General features: G+C 53.6%; 1 protein-coding gene across 1 annotated transcript in view; it reads right to left on the bottom strand.

Annotated features, from left to right (window-relative positions):
* Nucleotides 1-3,053: 3,053 nt before the first annotated feature.
* MN1 (MN1 proto-oncogene, transcriptional regulator) overlaps nucleotides 3,054-17,431 on the bottom strand; it is a 117,319-nt gene continuing 102,941 nt past the window's right edge. The window contains exon 2 of the mRNA XM_049805176.1: nucleotides 3,054-6,461. Within this exon, the coding sequence (XP_049661133.1) occupies nucleotides 6,274-6,461 (188 nt within the window). The 3' untranslated portion in view covers nucleotides 3,054-6,273. The remainder of the gene's footprint in view (nucleotides 6,462-17,431) is intronic.

Below are 17,431 nucleotides of genomic sequence, written 5' to 3'. Positions count from 1 at the left end.
TTGCTGACATATAAGGTAATGCAAGTGGAGTGGTTAACTTTGAATATTGCCATCCAGCCCAGTGTGTAATGAGATTCAGGAAGTAATTGTCCGAGGAGAGGGGACAGCTTTTGCCCTGCCAAATAGAGCTCAGCTCAGAGCATCCATGAAAGCACCCAGCAATAACGTTATCACAGGGCGCTGGCCTGCACGACCCACGTGCTGCCCCGCATTGCCTGGTCACCACTGTGGTGCCAAGAGGGGACACAAAGGCCCGCCCGGGCCGCATTGCCATCGTCGTTGAACCCAAAAGGGCTTTCCTCCTCACTGAGCTCACCGCTGCGAGGTGAACCTCCTTGGGCAACAAAAATCCTCCAAGACCTTCAGAGCAGCACGGTGCAGAGCAGCCTGCCCCAAGAGCCTTAAGGGCAAAAGCAGACCCCAACTGGTTTAACACGAAGCCTGGCAGGTACAAGAAGGGGTCTCTGATGTGAGCAGTGTGAGCAGATGGCTGTGTTCAGGGCCGTGCGCCGTGGAGGTGCAGCAGCACACCTCTGATGACAGTTGAGGGTTTTTTGCCCCTGTGTCCGCCCTGGCCCCAGCCTGGGTGCCTAGAGCAGCCAGTGGCTCCACTGCCGGCCCGCAGACCCCGCTCCAGGCAGGCGGACACTCTCCATGCCAAGAGCTTATGACTGCCACATCCCTGCCTACAGTTAGGGGGAAAACCAGTGGGCACGTCTGCCTTCGCCTCTGTGGGCAATTTGGAGTAGCCAAGCAGAGACAATGGCAGGACGTGACTGTGGGGACATCTGTGTCTGATCCAGGAAATGTTTTGGTGTCAAAATAGAAGCAGTGGGTTGTTAAAAAGAAAAAAAAAAAAAGAAAGAAAGAAAAAAAGACATGAGCTTGAACAGATCTGGGATACATTCACAGATTGCAGCAGAGCATTTTAGAAGCAGACAAGGCTGAGATTTAGGTTCCCATGTTCCATGGATTGCATCCCTGCCGGGAGCCGGCAGCTGCCCTCTCTCCAAGGGCTCATCCTTCTGCCTGGGGGCTGCCCGGCAGACGGAGGCAGAGCTGTGGCTTGCACTCCTCCCCAGTACCTGGCTGCTGTGCCTGCATCGCAGGCTTGTGGCTTTCGGCAGGCACGACAGATTTGTGTCTCCTCTTTAGTCCCTGATGCTGAAGGCCTGCCAAGGAGGAGGTTTTGAGGTCTGCAGCAGAGCCCAGCCCCAGGGTGGGTGCCACCACCAGTGCAGCCCAGCCACATGGGCTTCCTGGGGCAGAGCAGCCTCCTGCTGCCGTTCACAAGGCATTTCACTTACCTTAAGTCTGGGGACCAAATATTACCCTACAGGTCTGTACCCCACTCTCAGACTCAGGTTTCCTCTACTGAGGCCAACACTGCTGGTCAGGGCAATTGTCCAGGTTGTGCAAACCAGCCAGTAAGCACAGAGCACAGGGTTTTGCCAGTGCACATGAGGTTTGCAGCAGCTTCTGCTCCAAGGAGAGCTGTAGCTTGCCCAGTTCCCAGCTAAAAGCCACCCCGCACTGCAGCACTTCCATTTCAGTCCATAGTGTGGTGTGCTGCAATGACAGGAACTGTGGGGCCAGTGGAAAATGGGGCTCTGAGCTCATGCATCTTATTTTAGCTCCCCATCCTCTCTGGAAGCTATCTCAGGCATGTTTTGGGAATACAGCAGGTATTTTTATGAGTGGGATTTGCAAGGGTATTTTCATCTTAAACTTGGAGACAGCTGGGCCTGCTGCCAGGTTTAGGAAGCGCAGAGGCAAGAAACATAAAACTAGCAAGAGGTAGGCTTCCTACTGGGGCTTATATTTAGCTGAGAGGAGCAGGAGCACTTAAAAGTGTCCTGCTGGTGCTCCCTGTGCCAGACAGTCCCTCAGCCAGTTCACGGAGGCCAACCTTGACCCGAGCCAGGAAAGGCAAGAGGAACGTGTCCCGGCCGATGGCACTTGTCTGGCCCAGCCCACCTGGCACCGCTGAGACCCCGGCTGCCCTTCGGATCAACTGACAGCAGTGCAGCGGGTGCGGTAGCGAGCCGGCCATCACCCGTGCGCCGGGGGAAAGCTGCTGCTGGGAAGCTCCGAGCTGTGCTCGCTGCATGCTCCTGTGGATGAGGAAAACATGGGATGGGGCCATAGTCAGCAGGAGCGGTGCGCTCCAGGCAGGCTCACCTCCACATCGGTGTTTCAGACACTCCTGCCGAGCCGGCCAGCTCCAGCACTGAAGCGGTACTGCACCGTACACCGTGCATGGGCTGTCACGCTGAGCTAACGGCAAGGCTCCTGCATCCCACGTGTACTTGCTGCACACATCGGCCCTGGGCAGGGCCTGAGGGCGCAACGAACAACTGACCAACAGCCGGCAGTGGAAAGCCTCCCAAGAGGCTTCCTAGGTGAACCCCATGCCACAAACCCACCTAGGTCCTCACCCCGCACAACTTTGGCCCAGGGGTGTTGCTGTGTGCGTGGGGGGGGAGCAGAGCCGAGCTGCCTCAGGCAGGCCTGAGCAATGGAGGGGCAGGTTCAGCTCCGCAGCGACCTGCCCCAGCCCAGGCTCCGCCATAGGGCTGGTGGCAGGGCGGCATGCAGAGCACATCCCCGGGGCTGAACTAGTGCACAATGTGCGGGGTCCTCGGCCAGCACAGAGTCCCCTGGGTGCCGTGGGGTGGCAGAGCTGCCAGCCTAGCAGGGGACAACAGCTGACGGCCCAGCCAGAGGGGCCAGGAGCCGCCCAGCCAGGGAAAAGCACGACCTTGCAGTGACATGGGGAGCGCTGTGCCATGCCGTGGCAGGGGAACATGAGCCGAGCAGCTGCGCGGTGCTTGGCCAGGGGCAAGGGCTGCTGGCGGCCAGCACGCAGAGCTGCTCTGAGCCACCCTGCGAAGACCCTCCCCAGCAAGCGTGGCCAGCTTGCTTCAAAAACAAAATGCCTTCCTTGTGAAAAAAAAAAAAGAAAGAGAGAAAAAGAGACAGCTTCATCCAACAAATAGCCACAGGCAGGTTTTGTTTTTAAAGCATTTTTATTTTGTTCATTGTGAATTGAATTTTTATGTGATTTCACTGCAAATGGACACATTTTGAAATACCATGTGTTCCCTCCTCTCTGCCCAGAGGGAGGTTGGCTGCTGACCCAGAGCAGTGAGCTGGAGGGCTGCGCCTGCTGAGAAGGGACACGCCACAAGCTCTTCATTTTCCATAGTAGCTTTGCACCTTTTCCAAAGTAAAGACAGTCCTCAGAAAGGAGGAAGTCTCAAGCAAAACACCCACCCCTCTCCTGTAGTTGGTATTGGTTTTGTTGCACCTGGCAAAGAAGAGGGACAATAGCTGGGGGAGGCAGAGGAAGAAAATCAAGATTTCCTTCCTCCCCCTTTTTTTTTTCAAATAAAAGTGTAATGTCATGCCCACATCCAACACAACCTATCACCCCTGTGGTGGGTCTCAGGCGAGCACTCACTCCATCTTCCCAACAGCCTTCTGAACAACCAGCACCTGCCAGAGCCCCGTTCAGGCCTGGCGCAGGACCCCGCCAAGCCCTGGCTCAATCAGCATGTCACATCAGCAGGTCACTATCCTTGCAGCATTCCCCCAGCGGGAATTCCTCCCTCAGCAGGCTACAAAAATAAACACCCACCTGCTGCACAGGTCGGCACCACAAGCTGGGTCTGTTCCACTGCCCTGCAGACATGTGGCACCGAGGGGGCTTTTCCCCCTCGAACACAAGCACATGATGCTCCACCATTTTGGCGGCCATCCTCTGCACGTGAAATGGTGGCAGGCACAGCTGCACCCATCAGTGGCTGCCATTGTGTGCAGATCTACTGATTACATCTCAGTTGTCATGCCACTCAGTGAGAAGCGAAGCTAAATTAGAGCAACTAATTGCACCTCTCTTTGAAACAATCAGGATGACAAATCAGTGGTAATCTCTTCAGCTCTAGAGGGAAGCTATTGCAGCTCCCTTACAAGGATTAATCAGCTTTTCATCAGTGTTATTATACCAACACTGCCTCGGGAGGAGCCCTGAGGCCACGCTGACTGGGCTCACACCATGGGGACACCAAGCTGGTGCTGGGGCTGCTGGTGAAGGCAAGCACTGCCAGGTTGCTCACTCCCAGCCCTTGTCCACATCAGCAAGGCTGCCAGCTTGCAGGCTATCGCATCTTTTGCTCAGCATGGTGGAGGTTCTGCCCGGTGGGCTGCTCAGTGGGCATCTGGATGCCACACTGCACTGGGCAGGAGGACCAGGGCTAGGCTCCAGGAGCTAATGCAGCTCCTTGCTCAGCGCAGGCAGCCCAGGTGAGATGGCCAACCTGCAGGAGACACCATGACAAGGAATGGCAAGCGAGGTATAACAAGAGAGGCACCAAGGCCACCCTGCTGCCACTGGACCCACACTGACTTGGCCAGCTCAGCCAAGGACCCCAGGGCTACATGCTGCTGGGACATGGCCAACAGAGGACTGGGAGTGAGGTGGCACCTTGGAGCTGGGCAGAGCAGACAGACAACAGGACAGCTGAGGCAAGAAGGAAACCAGCATGGCCTCAGGGCTTCTGTTATGGCAGGTAACCACTTTGCCACAGTCATTAAACTCTTTGTTAGATTTATGTGACCTAACGGGAAGCCTAGAGGCTCAGGTCGTGAGTGCAACCCTATCGGAGGGACTCTCTAATACACAAAACCATTTTAGTTACTGCAGTGGCATGTTAAGAGATTAGACAGGGAGAAATAACTATATGGTACCTCTCTCTTTTACGTAACAAATTGCAGAAGAAACCCTGGTACACCCTCCCCAGACCACAGTGAGGGTTTGCTCCACATGTCCTAGGGTTAGCACCACCAGCACTGCTCTGGGCCCATTGTTTGGGAAATCATCCCGTGCAGCCTGTTGAGCTGGAGCTGTCAGCAAGCAGTGTTGGTGCCTTTCAACTCTTCACCACCTGCAGTCAGTGGAAAAGCACTCAGCAGCATCCCTCCTTGGCTGATGCTTAACATCCAGAGGTCACAGACCACTATGGATGACGGACCTAGGCTTGGTTCTCCCAGCCTTACCACTGCTACATGGCATGACTACATCCAAACAAGCCGCTTTCTTCTCAACAAAAGCTAAAAGAGCAGGTCTACAGTCTCTCATGGGAACCAATTCATCAGCTTCTACACTTCCACTGCACTTTGTGGCAATCCCAGAGCACTTTGTATCCCACAGATGTTAAGACCAATGGTGGCAGACAGCTTTTACTGAAAATGCCCAAGATCTTGCGCTGCATCAAGTGGTGGTGCCCCTCGGCCAAGGCCCAGGAGGAAAGGACTCCTGAGGGAAGATAAACAATTCATGATACAACACAATGGACAAAACTAACCCAACTTGCTTTTTGTGGACTCATTTTCTTACTATCACAGGCCTTCCCTTGGTCCACAAGTGTCCCTCTGGCTGGCCTGGCAGGAACTAAATACACAAGCATGAGCATGGAGTGCATGAGGAGGAGGGGAAGGCCACAGTACTGGTGCAAAAGCCCCTGGAGACAAATTCTTGCTCTTTCACACACTCAGACCAACAGCCCTCAGAGCCCTGGACAAGAGGGCTGAAGCCCTGCACGTGGCTCTGCTGTGCCCTGGAAAAATTCTGCAGAGAGCACATGGCATTTCAGTCCCCTGTTTCAGTTTACACAATTACAGGTCACTCCATTCCGTCCCCAGTGCAGCCCTGCTCTCTCTGGCGAAGGGGTTGATGCAGGGCTGGGGAGAAAACTCTGCCTGGCCTTTCTCAGGGAGTTGCACAGGGATGGAGTTGCAGCACCTACATGCTGGACCTTGCCCAGGCAGGCATCTGTCTTACAGACCCCAGCCTACTACTACCCTGGAAGCTGAACAGGAGGGGGAGCAGAGCCCAGGGAGACCTTAGCTGCCACTGCCCCAGCGGCATGCCCTCTGTGGCTGAGGAGAGGGTCCTTCCCACAGGAAGGGCTGGTCAGCATCTCCAGCCAGAGCTCAGTCCTATGCTTCACACCCTCACTCCAGCAAACACCTTTGGGAGGCAGTCTCTGTGAAAGCAGCTGGCCGGTGACATTCATGCAATTAAATTAGCCCTCCCAAAGTAGTACCAGCCCCCAGCATATCCCCACAAACCTATATACACCCCACCTCGCCCTCTTCTCCAGCATGACCCTGGTGCACCTGCCTGTGGGCAAAGGCTGGCTGAAACTCATGTCCATCCTGCCTCCCACTGGGAGTCTACCAGATCTACTGGATGTTGGGCACAGTGATCGCTTAGGTGCAGGTCAGTGCCGCTGCTAGGGAGCCTGCCCAGTGCAGCAGCTCCGAGTGGGAAGCTGCCCAGCCGTGCAGTGGAAGATGATCCTTGGAGTCCAGGAGACAGTCAGCAACAAGGTTGGCATGATGCTGCATGAGGGCACTGTCCGAGCAGGCGTCCACGTGGCTCTGGAACAGATCACCACCTGCAAGGGATGGAGAGCATATGAGATTAGCAAAACTCAGCCGTGGTTATGGAAGCTCAGCTCCCAGCAGCTCCATTTGGCTTCAGACCCAGTCCCTGCTCAGTCAGGAGAGAGGCTGACGTTAAGGGGTCGTGGATTAGGGCCTGCTGCAGCATCTTCCATAGAAAAAATATCAGACTGCAGACCACTGCTAGGGGCCAGTGAAGGGCCTCCAGGCCATGCTGGAATCCTAAGGCGTGCATGCCAACACACCAGCACCCAGAGCAGTTTAGCACAGCCCTCCTGTCACAATCTTGTGCACAACAGCTCTGTGCCAGCTCTGCTACATTACAGCACTTGGATTGGACCATAAAAATGCAATGATGCACTTGAGTTACATAAAGATGTAACTCTTGGAGGAGAGAGGGCTCTTGACGTTTCCCCACAGCAGGCTTTTTAGGGTACATTATGAATGCTAACACCATGGATAGAAAGTGCACAGGAAGGTGAACAAGTCAGGCATCAGGCCCTCCAAAACAGTTAAACTAAAACTGCTGAAAAACATACAAGGAAATGGAAATCCACACTACATGCCTGCAACCAAAAGAACTCTAGAACATGTTTATATACTGTAAACATACACTATATAGCATACATAATTATAATTTCACTTTCCCACTGGCATATGTGTGGGCACACACCAAGTATAACATGTACATAAAATACTTCAGAGAGATATATTTAAGTCATCCTCATGTGCGCATACAGAAAGCATCCAGGCAACAGATTTCTCCTAGTGAATTCAAAGAGCTGAACCAGGAGCCATCCTGAAAAACAGCAGAGCCCTCTTTAATTCATCGTCACTCGCACAAAAACAAGTACATCCAAACCCTTTCTTTTTTCCCTTCTGAACTCTCTCCTACCCGAGTTATTAGAATTTGCCTTTCTGCTGCTGGGGCCTTGATGCACACGGTTTACTCTGCGGCATGTTAAACTGCCCACAAAAGACAGTGTGATAAAGCAGCCAGGTTACAAAGCTGTATCTGCTCTGCTCCAGATGGATTCTCTGCAGATCCCCGCTCGCAGCTTTACTCGGGCCAAGTCAATTAGAAATGTCTGAAAGTCAAAGCATCATTCCCGCATGTGATCTCTGGGAGTTTCCCAGTGTATTCCATAATCGGGGCTCACAAACACAATCCTGCCCTCGTGCATTGCCATTGTTGCCTGTAACAAAGACGTTTCAGATCAAAGGAAAGGGTTAACCCCTGTGCAGTCATCCCATTGAGTCTTGGAGGTCTGAGTGCTGCCAACTCCTGAAAAATGGCCACCAGGCAAGCTGCTGAGAATAATCAGAATAAGATTGGAAGGTGTCCACATCAATCAATCACTTGTTGACAGATGACTGGAAGCCCCCACTGTGACCGTGGACAGCTGACCAACTCTCGGCTTAAGCTGAAGTCTAACATTAGCCTGTTTGTTTCGTGTGGGTGGCTTCTGTGTTATGACCTTAATAGTCAATCAATCTTGCAATGAGTAGTCTGTCTGGCAGAAACATTAATTATCCATACTATTCATGCATTGAAAAGCTTTATCTTCAAAAACTCAGCATCACTTAGGGAGGAATAACAGAACCCAGAGCAAGAAAATAAGCCCAGCCTCAGTTCCTAAGGGGGGAAGCGGATGGCGGGGACAAGCTCCTGGGGCTGCTGCAGCCCCGACCGCAGCCCAGGATCAGGGGCACTCAGAGCAGGGCTTGGCCTTGCTTTTATTCCTGGTACCTATTCAGGCAGCTTAGAGGCTGCTGCTTTTGCACCAGCAACTACTGGAATCAGTGCCAAGAGGAAGACGAGGGGCAGAGATATAAAAGGACAACAAACACACATCAATTAAACCTTGCAAGCTGTTAGTCACACTAGTTAATAAGTTCATTCTATCTGTAAAGTGCTCTTAGTGACAAATCCTTTAACTGGCACTCAGAGCATTATTATGGCTTTCAAGATGCCTCTGTCTTTCATGTGCAGCTTCTTGTACACATGTGAGTGCTCCCCGTTGCGCAGTCTGTTTACACTAGTTGTGAGAAGACATCATCAAAGCAAACTGAAAGCAACACTAAATGCTTCAGAAAAAACAGAATTCATTCACTGCTGCCTGCTCTGAAATTGCCTTTCAGTTTGTTTAGAGGCAGCGGTCACTGCAAACGACAGTGGCAGCAGGGAAGAAATGGGGAGCCAGGCTGGCACAGCCTGCATTTGGCCTCTCCGGGGCATTGCCACTGAAAACACCCACTCCCCTGGCACCAGGCAGAGACTGGAGCCCCTTCCTGCCGGCTGTGACATGGTGGTCATGTCTCCAGCTATGCGGAGCAGGGAGCTGCCCATCCCCTTCCGTGGCCAGAGGTCCAGACCACGGCGGTCTGCGTACCTGAGCTGAGCTCGGCACAGGACAAGGGCAGCCCCTGCGCCTGGGTGGCGGGAGCAGGAGTGATGCCCTGGGGCCGTCTCCCCAGGTAGCCCTTCGGAGGTGCTGGGCAGGACAGACCCCCACCTCCCTGCTACCACCCCCTCTTTCATTCCTGATCATCAACCTCCTGTCCTCCTCCACCATCGCACCCGCGTGCATTCGTCCTGGCCGTTCCTGTGCCACAAGGGACCCAGAGGATGGTGCAAGCTTTGTTTCAAAGAGCTAAAATCAGACAGAGCTTCAGGCAAGGTGAAGGAAGGAGAAGAGGCACCATGCTTGGGAGGGAAGCTCCTGCCTCACTCACCGCCCTGCAGCGGCCAGAGCAGCCGGACAGCCCGGCACAACTTTGAGGCAGAGGTCTGCAGGAGCAACACAGGGCAGAGGTGCTGAGCCACCAAAGGACAACGTGCCTGCGCAAGGCTGCCGTAAAGGCTCTGCAAGGATGGCCCTTTCCCAAACTTCAAAATCCTCCCACTTCAGAGGGGATCTGTCTCTGCTGCCCTGGGCACAGAGGTGGCTGGGGCAGGGTCCCCAAGACCAGTGTGTGCTCAGCAGGGTGAGGTTGCGGCCACTCTCCAAGGACTGGTGGGTTTGGTGCCAGCCCCAGAGGTCCCGTATTGCGCAGATCCGGCACAGCAGGGAGGGAGCCGGGCTGCAGTGCAGCCCCACTGGTGCAGGCAGATACCTGGTCCTACCCAGTGTTCATCCCTCTCCTAATGCTGCAAATTAATTAAACTCTTTATCCAGTGCTGCAGGGGAAACAGAGCCGAGATGTCTAATGGGCGTGGGCCAGGTTCACACTCAAGTGGCCGTGGCATTGGAATGGCCATTTCAGAGCGCGGCATCCCTACGGAGCCCCATGTCAGGAGCCAGCTGGGTGCCAGCACGCGTCACATCCAGTGTCCCTCAGAGCAGAGTCACGCTGCCCTTCTCCCCAGACAAACTCTCCAGCACTGGGCTGGTCTAACACAGGCCCATGTGCACAACACCATGGTGTGCATGCAGGCGCAGGCACAGGCAGGGGGTTCCTCATTAACACCTTGTAACCTAGTAGTCCAAGCACTACAAAAACAACACCATAGGCTAAAGAGCTGCCCATTCTGCCCAGATATAGGGATATGGAGACACTACTGCATGCACAGTCAGCATCTTATCCTGCTGCCAAATGCTCTTGTGCTCAACAGCAAAGATGGCCCAGGCTCCATGCCTTGCACTGAGTGGACAGTACACAGTGAACAGCAGCGGTGCCTCACAGGCCAGGATGCAGAAGCCCCTTCAATACCTGCTGGTCCCTGTTCAGGCAAGGAGCAACGAGGAGTTGGGTCCACCAGCATCCTACATAGCACGGAACCCAACCAACATCCCAGTAGAGCAATATGGGACATGCAACAGCAGGTAAATGCACTGGCACAGGGGAGGCTAGGGACCCAACCCCAACCGCCGTGCCTGGGGCCCCTGCCTGCACAGTCAAAGCACAGGTCTGTGGGACACCCTTACGGAAACTATCTTCTCTTTAGTCAAAGTCAAAGCAATTAGGCCCCTGCAATGTTAGATTAAAAAAGAGACAGCTAATCGGAGACCGTCCATAATCTTTCACGCTTGGCCTGCCAAAGCAGGCCACAATTCAGCAGGCCTTGTCTAGACTGATTGTATTTCCTGAAAAATGAACAGTAACTCTTGTGTAGAAGCAAGTTATGTTTCTGCAAACTCTCTTCCACAAAAATTAAAGTATTAATCACCTTAATAAACATTAATGTGGAATGGTCATTCATTAGATTGAGGAAAATACACAGCCTCAAAGCAATCATTTCATGTTTTTGGTACCCAGCACACTCACAATGCAGCACTTGTGCTCCTCTTGCACAGCACGCCCCAAGCCCGCAGGCACCCGGTGCCCGCTCAGCTCCACTCTGCACCCACTTGCCAGTGGGCAGTGCAGCTGTGCACTGAGAGCTGTGTGGCCAAACCCAGGCACAGACCTGGCAGCCGGAGCAGCATTGCTGCCTGCCTGCACCATTGTCATGTCAGTGCTGTATCATAATCTTCTAGGTATGCAAAGAGAACAGCACAATCTACTAGCACAGTCAAGGAAGCAGAAAAAGGGGGCACAAATATAACAGGGAATTTCATTAAGCTTCTCTTTTAAGCACAAAGCCACCAATTTCCAGCTCTGCTAGTAACTGCGTCTAGCGCAGCCCAAGCAGTCACAAAGCAGGCCTGCCTCCAGACCAGCTAGCCCTGTTTGCACAGCACAAGCACCATCCCCAGGAGCCACCCAGGGAGCCCTGCCTGTGTGCAGCAGAGGAGGTAACTGGCTGGCTGCTTGCTGGCTCTGCTGTGTCCCCACTGCAGCCAGCTTTTGCTCCCAGACACCATGTGCAAAGGGGGTCTAGAAAGTTGGTGTCCACACCTGCCTTCAAGCTGCCACAGCTTGTGACGTACAGCAAGGAGCCAAAAGAAAGGGAGATTACTAGTGCCATAAGGCCCCCACACCTCCAAAAGCCAGGGCTGCCAATGGCTCTCCACCAAATGCCTTCCACGGCTGTATCACTTCTGTCCTATATCACCAATTACCCATTGCAGTTGGGCAAACCCCTCGTGTGCTCCATGGTGCAAGGCACAGGCACATGGCGCCTGCTCCTGGAGCAAAGTCCCCACAGACATGAATGTGCAGCATGAGTAAGGATTGCTCCAGAGAGCTCTGCCCAAGGATGAGTGATCTGCAGCACAAACCCGGAGCAGGACTCTGCCATGGCAGCAAACAGAGCTGGCCAGTCAGGCTGCGACCCCAGCTCAGCCGTACCCTGCCCCCGGCCAGCTCTGCTCAGCCACAACGTGCCAGCTCGGCTGCCCACACTCACAGCTCCAGATCTGTATTTAAGCATCTGTAAGGAGTGCCCACCTCACTGACATGGCACCAGGTATCACATATGTGGATGGCACTAGTAAGGCCATGCTAAAGGTGAACATGACCCAGAGTCTCCCAAAACGCGGAGTGCTGCCGGAGGCCGGCCTCCCATCGCACCTCCATTTGCTGAGCGGGGAGACTCAGCGCCTTGCTTGCCACAGCGACTATCTGCCTGGCTCCTCCAGCAGCATGCCCCAGGGGTGGAGGGGGGCCATGCAGCTGAGAAGCAGGGCAGCAGCAGCGGCATTTAGGAGACCTCCAGGCTATCAGATGCACACAATAATGTTAGATCTCCTGCCCCAGAAGGTCCTTGGTGCAACCTGGCCTCCTCCGGCTGGCTCAGGGCTTCATGGCCGGTGTCAAGTGGCAACTTTCTGGATTCTGACCTTGTTGGAATTTGCTCCTGGGGGGGGGGGGGGACGACACGCCAGTCCATAAAGTTCCCATTAGTGTAAAAGCAGATGTAAGCACTTTGTTGGCAGAGTTCAGCAGCAGGGAAGCCTGCAGTTGATCAGTTCTGCCTCGCTGGTCACTGCAGTCAACAGGAATTACTACAGAGGATTTCTGTGCCCCCTCTCCCAAAGCCCACCCTTCTCCAAAAAACAAGATTTAAAGAAACGAGCCAAGCTCAGACACCGCTCCAATATAACGCAATAAATCTGCGTGATGCATGCCAAGGGGAGTTGGCCCCATCCAGGAACAGCCAGGAGGAGGGTGGCGTGAATTTGTTTATTTCATGAAACAGATCTAACCACAGGGACTGGATGCCACTCAACGTGAGGAGCGAGCGGCTCTGGGGCCTTTGTGCCAAGCGACCTGCTGCAGGACTGAGGCACAGGTGGGTGGCAGCTGGGACTGGCCTTTGCCACCAGCTCCCCACGAGGACAGAAGATGCCTGGCACTCCTGGATCTTCCATAGCCAGGGAGCATCGCCTTCCCCTTCCCACGGGCACCACGGACGTGAGGGGATGGCCAGGCCCCGTGACGCCACCCCTGGCTGGGGACATAAGCGCAGCCCTCCCCAGGACCCCAGCCACCCCACGGGGTCTGCAGGCCGCTGGGCTCAGCCGGAGGGAGAGGAAGAGATGGCAGTAAAGATGGTGCACTGCTGTTGCCGGCCATTTGGGGCCGTGGTGCTTCCCATCGCAGACAGAGCGGGACTATCAGTACTGCGGGGTGCTGGGGCTCACAGCACTGCCTCCTCAGCCCCTCGTGCTCCCTCTCCATCGTGTTGCACCAAGAACCAGCACTGGCTGACCTGGTTTCAGCCAGTTTTCCTTCATGATTAACACTCCCTGGGCCCCTGCTCACTCTGTTATTCTCACCAAATTAAAGAGCAGTCCCGGATCCTCGTTAGATTTGCTCACATTTGAGCAGTGTCATGTGGTCAGTAGCCCATGGCAATACACTAAATTAAAGGCCTAATGCAGAATCCACCTACGAGCCTGACAACTAATGAATCGAGGGCTTCAGGCCCCAGAGGACCCGCGCTGGGATGAAGCCACTTCACACTGAGCCAGAGCAGAAGTGCAGTCCCTGGGCTGTCATTCAGAAATAAAGAGTTGTTTAATTTTATTCACCGCAGGACACAGAAACAACAGCATCGCTGTAACTAACAGCTGGTTTGCCAGAGAGCCAGGCAGCGATGACTCCTCTCGGTGCCGATCCCTGGAGCACAGCAGCTCCCACCTGCGCACCATAGGTGCTGACAAATAAACTCCTGCTTGGTTTCAATGAACTGGGTTTGAGTCCCCAACACAGAAAAGCTGACTCTCTCGCCTATGGTCAAAATGAATACCTCCACCCATCCCTCCAAACCAACACCAGCTGCTCCAGAGCATGTAACTGGGCCACCTCCCCCATACCCCTGGCCCTGCACGGCTCTTCCTCCGCACCAGCACCCACTGCTCCCCAAACAAAGGGCCCAAGGGAGCACAACTGCTCGTGGCACAGCACGTAAGCACAACTGCCCCGGCTCACGGGTGAGCGTCACTGCCCGCGGGCATCAGTCAACACTGACTGGGCTACACATGAGAAAAACAGACTATGGCTCCCACTCTGGGCTTTTAGACCCTTCTCCCCATCCTCTGGCAGCAGCTGGGTGAGCACTGGATGTAAACACTGGGGCCAATGCAGCAGCCATCAATTTTGCTCTGAAGCATTTCAAGTTGGAGCTGGAGTCTGGAAAGGTTCAGCCTGTTGCATCAGACAGCTCCAGCCCCGCAAAGGTCAGGGCTGTTTTGGTAAGGAAATGTTTGCTGAAACCTTCCCCTCCCCCAGATCCCTGCTGGCAGCTTCATGTTCACACACTTATGCACACACACTCACACTCTGCTCCAGCTTACAGAAACAGAAAAGCTACACAACGTGACACTTCTGTTCACAGAAAACACATGCGTGTCCCGAAGTTGCAAACACTGCAGCAGCTACGCAGCACTCCCAAGGCAGGGTGCACAGAGCAGATCATAATGTTAGGGTTAGTGGTATTTTTTCAGTCTCACACCAAAGAAAGCAATTCCTTCTCTCAGTGAACAGCCAAGCGAGCCCAAGGCAAAACCAGTGGTGAAGGACAACTCATGTTCCTAGCTAACTCTGCACACCAGCACCACTGGGAATCGCTGCTCCCTCAGCAGCATACCAAAGGGTTGCCAGGTGTTGGGGCAAATTCAAACCCCAGCAGACCAGACCCACCAAAGACCACGTAAGAGCATGGTTAGAAATACCTGTCCAGAGGAGACCCCTCTCTCTTGATGGAGCCACCTCCTTACAGGCAATCCACGATCTCTTCTGCATTTCTTCATCCCAAAGCCAGGAGGCTTCACTGCAAAAGGCACTCTGATCCCCAGCAGAAGGGTTTCCCTGGCAGGCTTCACCTGCAGCTCACCTATTGCAATGCTACGCATGGCTGCTCTGCTCCTGCACCTGGAAACAGCTGGCCATGGACTATCTCAGCATAGCCACCAAAAGGCAGAAAAGCTGAGAGCAGCACAGCCCCTGGTGGTGGGTCGGACTGAGGGGGGGAACCCCACACCAGTGGCTCTCAGAGTAGGCATAACAGTGCCTTGGCAGGGCAGGGGAGGCTGAGAGGCAGTGACCCAGCAGTGGGCTGCAGCCCGACCAGGCGCCGCTCCACCCCAGCATGGCCAGGTGCGGAGGCACAGGATCTGTAACATTGGCTATTCAAGTCCAGTCCGGTTTAAATGCTTAATTTGTTTTAAATGCTGACACTGCACATAAAACACCTCTGAGGATCCTGGTCTCACCCCTGAGGCTCAGCCAAGCCCAGGCCTCCATCATGCCCCTAGCACCAGACAGCCTTTGGACGCCAGCACCCTCGGGGTCCCGCTCAGCCACAGCTCCTGTGCTGGACCCACTCCTCTGGAAGGGGACACCAGCGAGCAGCCACTGCTGGAAGCAGCTGTTTCCTAATTGCTGAGCAGTCTCTGATGTCCAAAGATGCAAACGCAATTTTACAACAGACAGCTCTGCTTAAGGTTTCTCATTGACAAATGCAGCTATTTATATGACACTTATAAATGTGCACACACAATAGACTCAGGAAAGCTTTGTGCCTAAATACTGTCAACACTCTGACAACATTTTTATTACACTAGTAAATAATTTGTTTTGTTGCTTCTTAATTGGGAATCAATAAAGTGCCTATGTTTAATTACATTCCTTATTTCAGAATGGTTGGGATCAGTTGGTCTTTTCTCCCTACAGAGATTAGGGACTCTGTATTTAGGATTCAGAGAACACAGAGAGTGCCTACAGGAGAGAACAGCCCCCTTAAAGAAATGGACGTAGTTAGCAGGATCATTATTAACTATAAACAACCCATATGAAGAAAGGTCAGAAGCACACTTACCCTTTCCCATCTGTAAACAACCAATTATTCAGCTCATCAAACAAAATAATGCACAAGTATTTACATATGTGTGGTGTTTGTGCATGCACGTCTGTGTGATCAGGTGCCCCTGGCATAGCTAAAGGAAGCTCCATGACATGAGTGTGTGCAAAACCCGGACAGGGTAACCCAGCACACAAGTGACTGACGAACCCCCTTCCTCTGGCAGCAGACCCCCTGTCACTGAGGGCAGAAGGCAGCTGCCCCACTGCACAGCTAGGCCATGTACCATAACAAGGTGGTGCTCGCTGGCAGGCAGCAGCACCGCTGCTCTGCTTGGGGGCAGGGACACGCATTTGAGCAGCATGCGAACAGTGGGGATATAAATAACAATATCCTGCGCTGTCTCAGAGACAGCTGTGTGGTAACTCTTGCAATTACTTGCTTGTAAATGGCAACCTTTACATGTGCTTGACTCGTGACATCTTTACGGGCTCCATCTCCGGAGAGCTCCTGGCGCGGCTCAGCAGAGCTGCCTCCCGCCGCGGTGCTGGCGCTCCTGCCGCCCCACCAAGGCCACCCCAGCCAGGACACACAGTGCTGGGGGATCCCACCTCCCTACTCCGCCACGGGACTGCAGCTCTGTACCCATCCCTGGTGCCCTGCTCCAGCCAGGAGCCCAGGCAAACCCCCTGCCCAGGGAGCAGTAATCTCTGGCCAGGCACATGGTGCCACTGCCACCATCCACCATGTGTTTCAGATGGGCATGCTCATGGACCTAAACCTCCCTCCTCATCTCCAAAGTACAGGCTAACCTGTGGCGCAAGGAGAAAGCAACGGACTCGCTGCCTGTGGCTGGTCCGAAATGCCTCAGCTCATCCCTACAAAGTGGCCATCTGAGAACCCGCCCCAGAAAGTGCCGCACTGTGGACACAGGACACACAGATCTATGGGTCTTTGCAGGACAGGAGAACACTCCCCAGTGACTCTCCAAAATACCATAACAGCGGGGGGAGGGGGGGGGGGAGGCTTTGCAAACATGTGGGTCAGTCGCTCAGAGCAGGGGTGCAGAGCTGTGAGCAGCCAGCAGGAACTGGGAAAGGAGAAGGCTGGAAAACCCAGCGATGGGCTGTATCAAGGCCACCCCTCCCAGCCAGGCACGCGTGAAAGCTTCCCTCTCCTCTCTGCTGCTGGCAATCAATTCGTCCCCGGTACGTGAGGACAGCAGGGCAAGGAGGAGCACTTGAGGCTGCCATGTTTATTTGATGCTGGTACACAGCCTACCCACCCCACGTTTCTCCATCTGGACAAAGCATGACTACTTCTCTAAAGCAATTTTTTCATCCCTAGTGCGAGAGCTGCATTTTAGCATTAATTTCTTTTTTCCCAGACAGTCTTCAATCTCATTAATTTTAAGACACTCTAAGCTCTCTTTAGTGGTCTCTAACATAATTCTCCTAACTTAAGATACACTAGATAGAAGTAGCCAATCCTGTTCATAATTGTATATATGGCCAGCAATTCAAATTCACTTCCCCTGATTTAATGTCCTATTTGTATTCTATCAATAAATGAAGTTCTCAGGACCATACTTAAATGGAAGCAGCAGCATGCTCTGATAGCCAAAGCCAGCAAAAAAAAATTTCATCACTAAACCAAAACGTCTTGTAGTATATGATTCTTTGACTTATTGTTCTCTCCTCTTCACTGCACTTGAATATTAAATGTTGTATTAATAGCTCACTCTTAATTATCCATGAGTAATGTACTACAACC

Source organism: Accipiter gentilis, chromosome 7 (genome assembly GCF_929443795.1).
Source record: "Accipiter gentilis chromosome 7, bAccGen1.1, whole genome shotgun sequence".
Lineage (NCBI taxonomy): Eukaryota > Metazoa > Chordata > Aves > Accipitriformes > Accipitridae > Astur > Astur gentilis.
This window is presented reverse-complemented; position numbering and strand designations above follow the sequence as displayed.